At 34.9% G+C, this 16,492-nt stretch overlaps 1 protein-coding gene across 1 annotated transcript in view; it reads left to right on the top strand.

Moving 5' to 3' along the window:
- NEB (nebulin) overlaps window positions 1-16,492 on the top strand; it is a 239,440-nt gene that overhangs the window by 216,404 nt on the left and 6,544 nt on the right. Inside the window, exons 153-161 of the mRNA XM_036744010.1 lie at window positions 1,605-1,697; window positions 3,430-3,522; window positions 8,800-8,892; window positions 10,619-10,711; window positions 12,212-12,304; window positions 12,644-12,736; window positions 13,071-13,163; window positions 14,588-14,695; window positions 14,792-14,975. Coding sequence (XP_036599905.1) covers window positions 1,605-1,697; window positions 3,430-3,522; window positions 8,800-8,892; window positions 10,619-10,711; window positions 12,212-12,304; window positions 12,644-12,736; window positions 13,071-13,163; window positions 14,588-14,695; window positions 14,792-14,975 — 943 coding nt within the window. The remainder of the gene's footprint in view (window positions 1-1,604; window positions 1,698-3,429; window positions 3,523-8,799; window positions 8,893-10,618; window positions 10,712-12,211; window positions 12,305-12,643; window positions 12,737-13,070; window positions 13,164-14,587; window positions 14,696-14,791; window positions 14,976-16,492) is intronic.

Raw genomic sequence — 16,492 nt, 5'->3', positions numbered from 1 at the left:
ATTTCCCATTCCCTGTTAATAGACTTAACAAAAAATGAAAAAAAAAAAGAAAAAATACTCTTTTCACCATCTGAACCCTCTGATTTTCAAGACTTTTTACTTACCTTCTGTTCTTACCACTTTGTAATTTCTATAATCCTCCCTTAGTCCTCTTAACTGGCTCCTTTCCTTCCCTCTCTATCGTTTGTTTTGCTTCTGGAAGTTTTAAAGTACAGGTATCCTTGATTTCCAAAAATATCAATCCAGGGTTCCAAATTGTCTTTGGTTTTTGCTCTTATTCTGTGTTTCTGGATTGGAACTGATAAGAAATGAAAGTATTCGAAGTCAACATGTGAAAATAATCAACTGGCTCTTGCTGAGGAATGTCAGTAAACTTGACCTTGATCACAATCGTGGTCAATGCTGACTGACCACATAATATTATCCACAGTCTCTGGAGCATAAAGTAGTATTATTATTTTTAAAACTGTAGTTAATGTTTAAGGTTGTAATCATTCTACTTTGGTGATTGGCCTACAGTATAAGCCTTTCACAGAAAGAATCCAGTTTCTTTTCATTTGTCCAAATAAGGAGATCAAATTGTGGCATTTTATTTATTGTCATGTTTTATTTATCATCATTGCTTTTGTTTTTAAAAAGTTTCTACCACACAAATATACAATGAAAACTGGTTATAGGAAGTTCTGTAACTATTGCTCCAGAGACAGAGAATCAAATATGGATAAGAAAAATAGAAGTGGGTCTTTTACGGGGAAGGGAGCAGGGGAGGATGGGGACAGTTAGTGAATAAGATATCCTTCTTAACTCTAATTTTAATGTGATTTTCCACCCTAAAACTTCCACCCTCAGTAAAACCAACTCATTTCAATACTGTCATTTTCCATTCTTCTATTACTAACCTTTGTGAATTCTGTTGACTTTTCCTTGTAGTTTAATGTAACTTTTCTGATTGTTTTGTCCATTGTGTCTTAGGCTTTTCCAAATATGTTTCTTTTAGCAGTGTTTATTTTCTTTCCCGTGGTAAGATTAGTAGAAAAATAAAAATTATATATACATACATATGTGTATGTATGTATATATACACATACACATAGAAGAACATTAGCTGGTACCAAGAGTTCAAGTAAGAAATATTTTTATTTCAAAATTTTGATATTCTTGAATTTACTGTATAATTGCCAACTATCCCCTTTCTTTTCCTTTATGTTGTGGTTTATTTCACCAACTATAATCAATTTAACCAATAAAGCCAATATTACTTTTTATTCTCAGAATATATGGCAATATTTTCCCAAACCACAAATTTTCTATTTCACTTGTAACATCTTTGTGGTTTTTTAAAATAACCATAGACTTTTTCTGAATCTTTCCTGAGAAAAGAAACAATCTATTTATATAATGTTAAGATTCAGGAGCTGAATCTCCATTAGGTAATGGTGATCTGACCTAGATCTTTATGCTAAAGAGAGGAAGAGAGTGAGGATGTTTATTTTCTCAATCTAATCTTTGAATGATGTCAGTGAAATTCCCCACCAGATGGCGCAGAGACTTGTGCTGATTTATCACCTCTTCTTTTTTCCCCCTGGATTCTTTATGTCACACAGGTGTTGTACAAAGAGAACCTGGGGACAGGAATCCCAATCCCGATTACTCCAGAGATGGAGAGAGTCAAACACAATCAAGAAAACTTTAGCTCGGTATTTGGGAGCATAAAAGTTTCCTTAACCATATTAAAATCCTCCTTTTTTTCCTTTTAACTTTTAAAAATGAAAATTTCCCATTCCCTGTTAATAGACTTAACAAAAAATGAAAAAAAAAACAAAGAAAAATACTCCTTTCACCATCTGAACCCTCTGATTTTCAAGACTTTTTACTTACCTTCTGTTCTTACCACTTTGTAATTTCTATAATCCTCCCTTAGTCCTCTTAAATGTCTCCTTTCCTTCCCTCTCTATCATTTGTTTTGCTTCTGGAAGTTTTAAAGTACAGGTATCCTTGATTTCCAAAAATATCAATCCAGGGTTCCAAATTGTCTTTGGTTTTTGCTGTTATTCTGTGTTTCTGGATTGGAACTGATAAGAAATGAAAGTATTCGAAGTCAACATGTGAAAATAATCAACTGGCTCTTGCTGAGGAATGTCAGTAAACTTGACCTTGATCACAATCGTGGTCAATGCTGACTGACCACATAATATTATCCACAGTCTCTGGAGCATAAAGTAGTATTATTATTTTTAAAACAGTAGTTAATGTTTAAGGTTGTAATCATTCTACTTTGGTAATTGGCCTACAGTATAAGCCTTTCACAGAAAGAATCCAGTTTCTTTTCATTTGTCCAAATAAGGAGATCAAATTGTGGCATTTTATTTATTGTCATGTTTTATTTACCATCATTGCTTTTGTTTTTAAAAAGTTTCTACCACACAAATATACAATGAAAACTGGTTATAGGAACTTCTGTAACTATTGTTCCAGAGACAGAGAATCAAATATGGATAAGAAAAATAGAAGTGGGTCTTTTACGGGGAAGGGAGCAGGGGAGGATGGGGACAGTTAGTGAATAAGATATCCTTCTTAACTCTAATTTTAATGTGATTTTCCACCCTAAAACTTCCACCCTCAGTAAAACCAACTCATTTCAATACTGTCATTTTCCATTCTTCTATTACTAACCTTTGTGAATTCTGTTGACTTTTCCTTGTAGTTTAATGTAACTTTTCTGATTGTTTTGTCCATTGTGTCTTGGGCTTTTCCAAATATGTTTCTTTTAGCAGTGTTTATTTTCTTTCTTGTGGTAAGATTAGTTGAAAAATAAAAATTTTATATATATATATATTATATATATGTATATGTATATGTACATATACATATATATATACAGATATACATATATATATATAGGTGTATACATAGAATATATAGAACATTAGCTGGTACCAAGAGTTAAAGTAAGAAACATTTTTATTTCAAAATTTTGATATTCTTGAATTTACTGTATAATTGCCAACTATCACCTTTCTTTTCCTTTATGTTGTGGTTTATTTCACCAACTATAATCAATTTAACCCATAAAGCCAATATTACTTTTTATTCTCAGAATATATGGCAATATTTTCCCAAACCACAAATTTTCTATTTCACTTGTAACATCTTTGTGGTTTTTTAAAATAACCATAGACTTTTTCTGAATCTTTCCTGAGAAAAGAAACAATCTATTTATATAATGTTAAGATTCAGGAGCTGAATCTCCATCAGATAATGGTGATCTGACCTAGATCTTTATGCTAAAGAGAGGAAGAGAGTGAGGATGTTTATTTTCTCAATCTAATCTTTGAATGATGTCAGTGAAATTCCCCACCAGATGGCGCAGAGACTTGTGCTGATTTATTACCTCTTCTTTTTTCCCCCTGGATTCTTTATGTCACACAGGTGTTGTACAAAGAGAACCTGGGGACAGGAATCCCAATCCCGATTACTCCAGAGATGGAGAGAGTCAAACACAATCAAGAAAACTTTAGCTCGGTATTTGGGAGCATAAAAGTTTCCTTAACCATATTAAAATCCTCCTTTTTTTCCTTTTAACTTTTAAAAATGAAAATTTCCCATTCCCTGTTAATAGACTTAACAAAAAATGAAAAAAAAACAAAGAAAAATACTCCTTTCACCATCTGAACCCTCTGATTTTCAAGACTTTTTACTTACCTTCTGTTCTTACCACTTTGTAATTTCTATAATCCTCCCTTAGTCCTCTTAAATGTCTCCTTTCCTTCCCTCTCTATCATTTGTTTTGCTTCTGGAAGTTTTAAAGTACAGGTATCCTTGATTTCCAAAAATATCAATCCAGGGTTCCAAATTGTCTTTGGTTTTTGCTGTTATTCTGTGTTTCTGGATTGGAACTGATAAGAAATGAAAGTATTCGAAGTCACCATGTGAAAATAATCAACTGGCTCTTGCTGAGGAATGTCAGTAAACTTGACCTTGATCACAATCGTGGTCAATGCTGACTGACCACATAATATTATCCACAGTCTCTGGAGCATAAAGTAGTATTATTATTTTTAAAACAGTAGTTAATGTTTAAGGTTGTAATCATTCTACTTTGGTGATTGGCCTACAGTATAAGCCTTTCACAGAAAGAATCCAGTTTCTTTTCATTTGTCCAAATAAGGAGATCAAATTGTGGCATTTTATTTATTGTCATGTTTTATTTATCATCATTGCTTTTGTTTTTAAAAAGTTTCTACCACACAAATATACAATGAAAACTGGTTATAGGAACTTCTGTAACTATTGTTCCAGAGACAGAGAATCAAATATGGATAAGAAAAAGAGAAGTGGGTCTTTTACGGGGAAGGGAGCAGGGGAGGATGGGGACAGTTAGTGAATAAGATATCCTTCTTAACTCTAATTTTAATGTGATTTTCCACCCTAAAACTTCCACCCTCAGTAAAACCAACTCATTTCAATACTGTCATTTTCCATTCTTCTATTACTAACCTTTGTGAATTCTGTTGACTTTTCCTTGTAGTTTAATGTAACTTTTCTGATTGTTTTGTCCATTGTGTCTTGGGCTTTTCCAAATATGTTTCTTTTAGCAGTGTTTATTTTCTTTCTTGTGGTAAGATTAGTTGAAAAATAAAAATTTTATATATATATATATTATATATATATGTATATGTATATGTACATATACATATATATATACAGATATACATATATATATATAGGTGTATACATAGAATATATAGAACATTAGCTGGTACCAAGAGTTAAAGTAAGAAACATTTTTATTTCAAAATTTTGATATTCTTGAATTTACTGTATAATTGCCAACTATCACCTTTCTTTTCCTTTATGTTGTGGTTTATTTCACCAACTATAATCAATTTAACCCATAAAGCCAATATTACTTTTTATTCTCAGAATATATGGCAATATTTTCCCAAACCACAAATTTTCTATTTCACTTGTAACATCTTTGTGGTTTTTTAAAATAACCATAGACTTTTTCTGAATCTTTCCTGAGAAAAGAAACAATCTATTTATATAATGTTAAGATTCAGGAGCTGAATCTCCATCAGATAATGGTGATCTGACCTAGATCTTTATGCTAAAGAGAGGAAGAGAGTGAGGATGTTTATTTTCTCAATCTAATCTTTGAATGATGTCAGTGAAATTCCCCACCAGATGGCGCAGAGACTTGTGCTGATTTATTACCTCTTCTTTTTTCCCCCTGGATTCTTTATATCACACAGGTGTTGTACAAAGAGAACCTGGGGACAGGAATCCCAATCCCGATTACTCCAGAGATGGAGAGAGTCAAACACAATCAAGAAAACTTTAGCTCGGTATTTGGGAGCATAAAAGTTTCCTTAACCATATTAAAATCCTCCTTTTTTTCCTTTTAACTTTTAAAAATGAAAATTTCCCATTCCCTGTTAATAGACTTAACAAAAAATGAAAAAAAAAAAGAAAAAATACTCTTTTCACCATCTGAACCCTCTGATTTTCAAGACTTTTTACTTACCTTCTGTTCTTACCACTTTGTAATTTCTATAATCCTCCCTTAGTCCTCTCAACTGGCTCCTTTCCTTCCCTCTCTATCGTTTGTTTTGCTTCTGGAAGTTTTAAAGTAGAGGTATCCTTGATTTCCAAAAATATCAATCCAGGGTTCCAAATTGTCTTTGGTTTTTGCTCTTATTCTGTGTTTCTGGATTGGAACTGATAAGAAATGAAAGTATTCGAAGTCAACATGTGAAAATAATCAACTGGCTCTTGCTGAGGAATGTCAGTAAACTTGACGTTGATCATAATCGTGGTCAATGCTGACTGACCACATAATATTATCCACAGTCTCTGGAGCATAAAGTAGTATTATTATTTTTAAAACAGTAGTTAATGTTTAAGGTTGTAATCATTCTACTTTGGTGATTGGCCTACAGTATAAGCCTTTCACAGAAAGAATCCAGTTTCTTTTCATTTGTCCAAATAAGGAGATCAAATTGTGGCATTTTATTTATTGTCATGTTTTATTTATCATCATTGCCTTTGTTTTTAAAAAGTTTCTACCACACAAATATACAATGAAAACTGGTTATAGGAAGTTCTGTAACTATTGCTCCAGAGACAGAGAATCAAATATGGATAAGAAAAAGAGAAGTGGGTCTTTTACGGGGAAGGGAGCAGGGGAGGATGGGGACAGTTAGTGAATAAGATATCCTTCTTAACTCTAATTTTAATGTGATTTTCCACCCTAAAACTTCCACCCTCAGTAAAACCAACTCATTTCAATACTGTCATTTTCCATTCTTCTATTACTAACCTTTGTGAATTCTGTTGACTTTTCCTTGTAGTTTAATGTAACTTTTCTGATTGTTTTGTCCATTGTGTCTTGGGCTTTTCCAAATATGTTTCTTTTAGCAGTATTTATTTTCTTTCTCGTGGTAAGATTAGTAGAAAAATAAAAATTATATATACATACATATGTGTATGTATGTATATATACACATACACATAGAAGAACATTAGCTGGTACCAAGAGTTCAAGTAAGAAATATTTTTATTTCAAAATTTTGATATTCTAGAATTTACTGTATAATTGCCAACTATCCCCTTTCTTTTCCTTTATGTTGTGGTTTATTTCACCAACTATAATCAATTTAACCCATAAAGCCAATATTACTTTTTATTCTCAGAATATATGGCAATATTTTCCCAAACCACAAATTTTCTATTTCACTTGTAACATCTTTGTGGTTTTTTAAAATAACCATAGACTTTTTCTGAATCTTTCCTGAGAAAAGAAACAATCTATTTATATAATGTTAAGATTCAGGAGCTGAATCTCCATCAGGTAATGGTGATCTGACCTAGATCTTTATGCTAAAGAGAGGAAGAGAATGAGGATGTTTATTTTCTCAATCTAATCTTTGAATGATGTCAGTGAGATTCCCCACCAGATGGCGCAGAGACTTGTGCTGATTTATTACCTTTTCTTTTTTTCCCCTTGGATTCTTTATGTCACACAGGTGTTGTACAAAGAGAACCTGGGGACAGGAATCCCAATCCCGATTACTCCAGAGATGGAGAGAGTCAAACACAATCAAGAAAACTTTAGCTCGGTATTTGGGAGCATAAAAGTTTCCTTAACCATATTAAAATCCTCCTTTTTTTCCTTTTAACTTTTAAAAATGAAAATTTCCCATTCCCTGTTAATAGACTTAACAAAAAATGAAAAAAAAAAAGAAAAAATACTCTTTTCACCATCTGAACCCTCTGATTTTCAAGACTTTTTACTTACCTTCTGTTCTTACCACTTTGTAATTTCTATAATCCTCCCTTAGTCCTCTTAACTGGCTCCTTTCCTTCCCTCTCTATCGTTTGTTTTGCTTCTGGAAGTTTTAAAGTACAGGTATCCTTGATTTCCAAAAATATCAATCCAGGGTTCCAAATTGTCTTTGGTTTTTGCTCTTATTCTGTGTTTCTGGATTGGAACTGATAAGAAATGAAAGTATTCGAAGTCAACATGTGAAAATAATCAACTGGCTCTTGCTGAGGAATGTCAGTAAACTTGACGTTGATCATAATCGTGGTCAATGCTGACTGACCACATAATATTATCCACAGTCTCTGGAGCATAAAGTAGTATTATTATTTTTAAAACAGTAGTTAATGTTTAAGGTTGTAATCATTCTACTTTGGTAATTGGCCTACAGTATAAGCCTTTCACAGAAAGAATCCAGTTTCTTTTCATTTGTCCAAATAAGGAGATCAAATTGTGGCATTTTATTTATTGTCATGTTTTATTTACCATCATTGCTTTTGTTTTTAAAAAGTTTCTACCACACAAATATACAATGAAAACTGGTTATAGGAACTTCTGTAACTATTGTTCCAGAGACAGAGAATCAAATATGGATAAGAAAAATAGAAGTGGGTCTTTTACGGGGAAGGGAGCAGGGGAGGATGGGGACAGTTAGTGAATAAGATATCCTTCTTAACTCTAATTTTAATGTGATTTTCCACCCTAAAACTTCCACCCTCAGTAAAACCAACTCATTTCAATACTGTCATTTTCCATTCTTCTATTACTAACCTTTGTGAATTCTGTTGACTTTTCCTTGTAGTTTAATGTAACTTTTCTGATTGTTTTGTCCATTGTGTCTTAGGCTTTTCCAAATATGTTTCTTTTAGCAGCGTTTATTTTCTTTCTCGTGGTAAGATTAGTAGAAAAATAAAAATTATATATACATACATATGTGTATGTATGTATATATACACATACACATAGAAGAACATTAGCTGGTACCAAGAGTTCAAGTAAGAAACATTTTTATTTCAAAATTTTGATATTCTAGAATTTACTGTATAATTGCCAACTATCCCCTTTCTTTTCCTTTATGTTTAGTTTATTTCACCAACTATAATCAATTTAACCCATAAAGCCAATATTACTTTTTATTCTCAGAATATATGGCAACATTTTCCCAAACCACAAATTTTCTATTTCACTTGTAACATCTTTGTGGTTTTTTGAAATAACCATAGACTTTTTCTGAATCATTCCTGAGAAAAGAAACAATCTATTTATATAATGTTAAGATTCAGGAGCTGAATCTCCATCAGGTAATGGTGATCTGACCTAGATCTTTATGCTAAAGAGAGGAAGAGAGTGAGGATGTTTATTTTCTCAATCTAATCTTTGAATGATGTCAGTGAGATTCCCCACCAGATGGCGCAGAGACTTGTGCTGATTTATTACCTCTTCTTTTTTCCCCCTGGATTCTTTATGTCACACAGGTGTTGTACAAAGAGAACCTGGGGACAGGAACCCCAATCCCGATTACTCCAGAGATGGAGAGAGTCAAACACAATCAAGAAAACTTTAGCTCGGTATTTTAAAAGGAAAAAAAATCCTATTTTAAAATCTCAGTGGTGTCTTTTATTGCTTTTTAAAATTAATGATTTAAAAAGTCTCCATTCTTAGTCTTTTTAATCTAATCAACTTATCCAAGTTATATCCCTATAGCTCTTTTCCTCCTGACTAAAAACTACCATTTCATCTGACTCCCTTTAACTTGCTATTTTCTGATTAAAATTTTGATGTAATCCTTCAGAGATCCTTAACTCTTCTCCCTGGCTTCAGAAAATAAATATTAATGGCCCTCATTTCAAGTTTTAAAAACTAAACTGCCAGCTCTTTAACAGTCTAAGTGGCTGAGATCCTCCCTTCAGTCTGCTTTGGCAAACATAGATAATGAAACTTGACCTCAACTTGAAGCTTCTAAAAAGTCTGTGCTGGCAAGACCTCTCTCTTTGGCTTCACTTTTTATTCTAACCTTAACTCTGCGTATCTGCACAAGGAATCTGAGCCTGAGCCTACAACATATATGCCTTTCATGGCATTTTATTCATTAAGTTTTAGAAACTTGTCGTGAACATCTAATCTAGGTTGCCTTAAACAAAAGTGCCTAACATGTTTATTTTAACCAAAAATGAAATACTCCAACTTTGTTTTCAAATAAGTAAGATATCTTGAGAGAAAATTGCCCAAGAATAGAGAGTAAATAGCAATATTTGTATATGCACCATGCTCATTTACTCCAAGTGTCCTTGGTATGATTTATCATTGACATTTCCCATTTTAAAATTATCTTCGCATTTTATTTTAATATTTCCTTTACTTTTCTTTGGGTATATCTTCCTATTATAACACTCTGGAGGACTGAAATTACACTAACGAAATTACCTTGATACTCAGGAATTTACTTGATGCTGCCCATATTGAGTTGCTCATAGAGGCAAAAACAAAAACAAAAAGCCCCTTTCTTCTTCATTGTGCTTCTTAGTTCTTTGTTCTTTCTAGTGTATTTTGTTTTTCTAATACATCAAAGGGATATTTGAGGGGCTCAAACAAGCAGAGAAGTTTCCATTAACCTGATCTTTTCCTCTCCCCTATGCCTCCCCCACCCCAGAAAAAATTGAGGAAGTTTGTATTGATTGCTGCTTTTCTCTGGATGCCTTTTTGTGTCACACAGGTGTTGTACAAAGAGAATCTGGGGACAGGAATCCCAGTCCCCATCACTCCAGAAATTGAGAGAGTGAAACACAATCAAGAAAACCTTAGCTCGGTATTTTGCTAAGAGAAAAAAAAAAAAGATGGCATTAACATTATAATAAAATTAGCTCTTAACAGCTTTAAAAAGTACTTGCCTTCCTTAGCTTTTTAATATAATTCCCATGGGGAGAGAAAAAAAGAGAAGTCCTTTCACCATAATACTGCTACTGACCAAATTTTTTCCCCTTTTAAAAAACTTTTTGTTGTTACTGTTGAAAGGGAGGGAGGTGTTTAATTTTTAGATAATAACAAAAATTTTTCTAACAACCTCATACCCTGAATGATCATGTTCAGTGCCCTAGAGCTCTTAAAATGGACAAAAATAACATACATCCCAGTAACCTCTTCAATTAAAACTTATTAGATCGTCATCCACCTCCTCACTCCTTACCTCAGATGCAATACCTGGGCATTGCAAGAAAACAGAACTGATACATAAAACTTACAAACCAAGGAATCTTATTCATTCCCACTTTTCTGGCTGCTTTCTCCTCATTACAGGTGTTATACAAAGAGAACCTGGGCAAGGGAACCCCCTTACCTGTCACTCCAGAGATGGAGAGAGTCAAACACAATCAAGAAAATATTAGCTCGGTACTTTGGAAAAAAGAGAGAAACTCCAAGTTTTTAACAATTTAGAAAATAACGCATATTAATTCTAGCTTTAAAAAGAAAAAGAATAAGTTTGTGTGACTTCTTTTGTTAGCCCATTTGTTGCTGTTTCCTTTAGGACTACTCTTTTAACATTATGATAATAAGATTGGTTTAATCCATAATATGAAGTCTTACTTGTGGAAATAACAAATTTTCCTATAAAATACTATATCTTCTTCCCACACCTTTCCTTCCTCCCCTCTCCCAAAAGTTCTATTTGTTTCAATGGGCTTTGAAATTCTAGAAAAGCAGATCAAAAAACCTATTTAACTTGAGCATTTCAGAAACACTAAGGTTGAATATTTAGTGGTATTTTTTCTCATAACTTTTGACTTTTCATTTGCTTTGTCAGTTTTATAAAAGGAGAACTTGAAAATAATAACCTCTATACCTCTCCTGTAAAGACAGTGACATAAAATCACTAATAGTCTTAGGTTCTGGTGACCAAAAAAAGGGAATTTTCTTCTGAGTCCAACCAAATATGATTGTTTAATTTTACAGTTTTATCTAAGCATATGGGCCCATTCTTTGGTTTAGATATCCAGGTTTTTAATTGTATTCCGTTAGTATACTGGCCTTGTTCTACTTGATGAAAGGACCAGTCTTTAGACCTAGGGGGAAAGTACAATGGCAAATTCATGCCTGATGGCCAAGGCCTTGTCAGAATCATCCTTATATAATATACCTTATTTCCAACCTCCCAGGAGGAGGGAAACACTGAGGTTTTTCATCTCAACAGCTTTTCCTGGTAGAGAGGGAGCTACTTTTTGTAAAAGAGTTGAGGCCCCTCTCTCTTACCAAAAGCTCTTTATTTTAGACAAAGGGGAAAGGGATATTATAGATGGTAGCAAGGAAAGGAAGGCAAAAAAAAAAATCCTTTGTTTTATATTAGAATTTGCAAAATTCTGCCACAACAATAAAGCAAGATGGATTTTTTTTTCCCTCCTCTATTTTTTTGTCTGTTGATTTTTTTCAAGCTGACTTTAAGATCCAGGTTACATCCTGGAACCAATCCAAAGTTTTTTCTTCTATCTGAAGTAGTGGTACTCAGGCTTTATAGCACCTTAGGAGAAAAACGTAAAAGTCACTAAAAGATGGGGGTGGAGGTTATGACTCATAGGAAAAGGAGAGAGGCTCTTCTGAGGTCATTCAATCTCTTCTGGGAGGGAGGCAGTTCTTTGTCATTGTGCATGGTTTTCTAGACCTTTCCTGTCTTAGAAATCTGACTTGTGTATTTGCAGAAAGAATTGAGCCCCAAGATTCTAGAACAACTCATCTTAGATACCTCTTAACACACCCTTTCCATCCTAACCTTCCTTATGTCCCAAGTGTTCTGCTACTCTGGTCAACTAAACAACAGTCTATGTGTGTTCATATGATCATTTGGTAACATGCATTTTCTTTTCTTTTTGGATTTCTGCATTCCACGGTATCCTATAGGTTTTGTATAAAGAAAATGTGGGGAAAGCCACCCCAACCCCTGTCACTCCAGAGATGCAGAGAGTCAAACGCAATCAAGAAAACATTAGCTCGGTACTGTCTTGAAAAAGAAAAGTGCTTCATAATTTGCAAAATAACCACTGCAGTTTGGTCTGCTCCTAACCTATCCCAAGTTGTCTTGTTGGGGTTTCTTCCAGACACACCCACACAAAAATTACTGCTGTACCTAAATCCCCTTCTGAATATTACAACAGTGCCTTTAACTTTACTTGTACATTAACTTTTTAATAGCTTTTTTTTCCAAAGAGCTGTTCTCACTCACAGTGATGGATTAAAACATGTAACTTTTCTAAGTGGGATTAATTCAATGATGTCTTGTCTTGGTAACTGCCCTCAGTGATCTTTGGATGCATACATCTTTGTATCCCATAGGTATTATACAAAGAGGGCCTGGGGAAGGCAACCCCCACACCTGTCACTCCAGAGATGGAGAGAGTCAAACGCAATCAAGAGAACTTTAGCTCGGTATTTTGAGAGAGAAAATACATACATATATATATCTTTGAAAGTAACGAGCCTGCCAGATTTTTTTCCTGCACCTAATTCATCCTGTGTTTTCCAAACAACCTCTTCTCTGCATATCTCCTTTCCTTCTTGTTTTCCCCAATTAAAAAACAACAACCTGCTTTTCCTTTAAAAAGAAATCTTTTGCTTCATGGAATAACATGTTAACAATTTCCTCTCCCAAGGTGCTCTCTTTTCTGCAGTGATCATACTGAACAGTAACCCCAGTTAAGCATTGAGTTTCAGAAATGGTTGTCTGCGTTCTGATATCTGGATGCTTTCTTGGATCCCATAGGTTTTGTACAAAGAGAACATGAGAAAGGCCACCCCAACACCTGTCACTCCAGAGATGGAGAGAGCTAAGCGAAACCAAGAAAACATTAGCTCGGTATTTTCTAGGACGAAAAAGATGTTGTAACTCTTTGGATGATAACATTTTAACACTTTAAAAATGTGTACCTTCTCTAGCTCTCAACCTAAAACAGTCACCCTAAAATTAACTTCCCTTTGTGCTTTTTCGGATTCAAAATGATCATACTAAGACATAACATTTTAATTCCCAGTGTTTTCTCTCCCTCCTTTTCACCTCCCTGCTGCTTTACTGTAGGGGGGAAGGGAGGACAATCTTACATAACTGCTTGTGATAAGTTGACTTCCTAACAGCCTAAATCTCTGACCTGTCCTCTGTGTTTATGATAAAGATATGAAATGAGTAATACTATGAAGGAATGCACTTTCTTTGATGTTGATGACGTGATTCATTTTGTCTTTCAGTAATTAGGGTACTTGGATTTCTATATTAACGTATTAATTATAAAATAAGATGTACACTTTCTCCTACAGGAACAAAATGTTGAGAAGAGAAAAATTCCTCCTTTAAAAGAATGGCTAAATGTTTCTTAAAGCCTTTTTAAAGAAATGATAATTGTTGCTTTAAAAAAAAAACTCAACCTTGTTACTTCCCAGTGATAATCCCCCAAGAAAACTCTCTTGTAATGAAAAATATATTTAAATGAAACAAACCAATACATTGACCATTCTTGAAGACATATGGTCCACCACCTCTCTGACAAGAAAAGGAAGGTCTTTATATCACCTTTAAGACTTAACACAATCCCTAGGAGACTTTCATTTTCCAAATTTTTTTTTATACAAAGAGGACTTGAGGACAATAACCATTACACTTCTATAAAGAGAGTGACAGAGAGTCATTAATAGAAAGGTCAATTCCTAGTAAATTCAAGAGGCTAGCACATTTTGCTGTATAATGGATTTGGAGTCATTTGGAGTTCAAGGAGAGTGCCCACAATTTACTAACTGTGACCCTGAATAAATCACTGAACCATAGCTCCCCTATGTTCCATCTATGTATAACAAGAATACTATGACTTTCACAGCACCTTTCACAGGATAATTGAGAGTTTCAGATGATATAATGATGTGAAATAAAATACAATTCACGTAGGCTGATACACACTTAAATTTTCAAGTGCTAGAAAACCATAAGCTAGATCCACTATTATACTTACACCATTTTTTTAAACTTTTTTTCTTCAAAATTAGGCCGTCCCCTTTCCTCTAATCTGGAGACTTTTCAAAGCCAAAGCTAGTCTTCTCACTCAAAGAAAAAACAGAGGTGTGCGTTCTCACCGTGTCTAACCCTTGCCAGCAATCTATGTGGCCCTGAGTCTTTGTTGCTGGTCATGGTTCCCCAATTAGCTCCTTTCAGCATCTGGCACCCATGGGAAAGGTTTTAGGTCTCACAGGCAGCATGGCGCCATGAACACAACTCATTCAGTTTCTCTTTGTTAGGTTCTATACTCTGATAGCTTCCGGAAACAAGTGCAAGGCAAAGCTGCCTATGTCTTGGATACCCCGGAAATGAGACGAGTTCGAGAGACCCAACGCCACATCTCAACAGTGAGTGACATGGTTGTTGTTGACAGGCTCAGTTGCCCATTTTGATATCTAATATGGAACACAATTGACTTATCTTTTGCCTTAATGAAATTTCAGGTGAAATACCATGAGGACTTTGAAAAGCATAAAGGTTGCTTCACTCCAGTGGTGACTGACCCCATTACTGAGCGAGTCAAAAAGAACACACAAGACTTCAGCGACATTAACTACCGGGGTATTCAGAGAAAGGTGGTAGAAATGGAGAGAAAAAGGACTGATCAGGATCAAGAGACCATAACAGGTAAGAAGGCTTATGGACTTGTCTGCATCCTTGGAGCTGGAAGGAACCATAGATCCAACCTCTTTCTTTGACAGATGGGGAACTGAGGTCTAGAAAGGAGAACAGACTTGCCTAGAGTCACACAGTCACTGAATGATGGAGGTGGCATCAGACCCCAATTATCTGTCTGATACTCTTTCTAGATTATTCACATCAGGCTGAAAGGCAGAGAATTAAATGATGGCAAATTTTGAGATGTGTCAACCAGAAAGATAGCTGAAAAAATGTAAAGGCCAAAGTTCTGGATGTGAGGCTAACAAATCCTGAGAATAATCTTGATTATGACTGAAGTCATCTTGGTGACCAGCCTCCTGTCATAATATCTGACAATAAGTCTAGGTAATAAATAATAATAATATCTAGCATTGGCGTAGTGCTTTAAGGTTTGTGAAGCACTTTACAAATATTACTTAATTTAATCCTCACAACAACCCTGGGAGGTAGGTGCTATTATCCCCATTTTCCAGATGAGGAAACTGAGGCAGTCAATAAGCATTTACTAAAGACCTACTATGTTCTGAGCTCTGTGCTAAGTGCTGGGGATACAGTGAAAGGCAAAAGATAATCTGTGTTTTCAGAGAGCCCCACTGTTAAGTTAAGTGACTTCCCCATGGTTACACAACCAGTAAGTGGCTAAGGCCAGATCTGAACTCAAGTTTTCCTGACTCCGAGTCCAATGTTCTATCGACTGTCACTTAAGTTTAGGCCTAGGAGGACCTCATAGGTCATCTAGTCCAATCCTTCTTTTTAGAGAGAAAAAAATTTAGGTCATGTGACTTCCCTAAAGTCACATGGGTATTAAGCAGCACAGCTGGGGCCCTCCCAGGACCCCCAAAACAGCACACTTTCCACCCTATCACCTCGATCAATCAATAAGTCTCATCAATAAATGCCTTCTATTTGCCAAATGCTGCTTTAGGGCCTAGGGATACAAATGCAAAGAACAAAAAAAAAAATTCCCACTCTCAAGGAGCTTACAGAATACAAAGTACTTACAGGTACATGATATCATAGCGTGTGTGTCTGTACACGTGCATGTAAGTACTTACACGTACATAGCACCTGTGTACGTGTAAGTGCTTACACGTATATATAGCACGTGTGTGCGTGTAAGTGCTTACACGTATATATAGCACGTGTGTGCGTGTAAGGGCTTACATATTAATGAGGGAGGCAGCAAGGGCATAGACAAATAGATGTGTAGCATAAACACGGAGAAGAATGCAAATAAACATGAATGAGTTCCACATAAGGCAGTCTGGAAGGATTCCCTACCCCCTGCCACTAGTGGTGGTGAAGGAGTCAGGGGAGGCTGCCCCTAGAAAGACGCATACCTCCAGGAGAATGTTAAAGACTGACAGAAGGGAAATCTTAAAGAAAGGTAACAAGGCGTGTGTTCCTTCTTCAATAGCTCAAAAAACCCCGCACTTTCATTGTTATGGGTCCTCCTCATGTAAACACAGAACCCAGATGCCATG

This window comes from Trichosurus vulpecula, chromosome 2, assembly GCF_011100635.1.
Source record: "Trichosurus vulpecula isolate mTriVul1 chromosome 2, mTriVul1.pri, whole genome shotgun sequence".
Lineage (NCBI taxonomy): Eukaryota > Metazoa > Chordata > Mammalia > Diprotodontia > Phalangeridae > Trichosurus > Trichosurus vulpecula.
The sequence above is the reverse complement of the archived record's forward strand: the minus strand, read 5'-3'. Positions and strand labels throughout refer to the sequence as shown.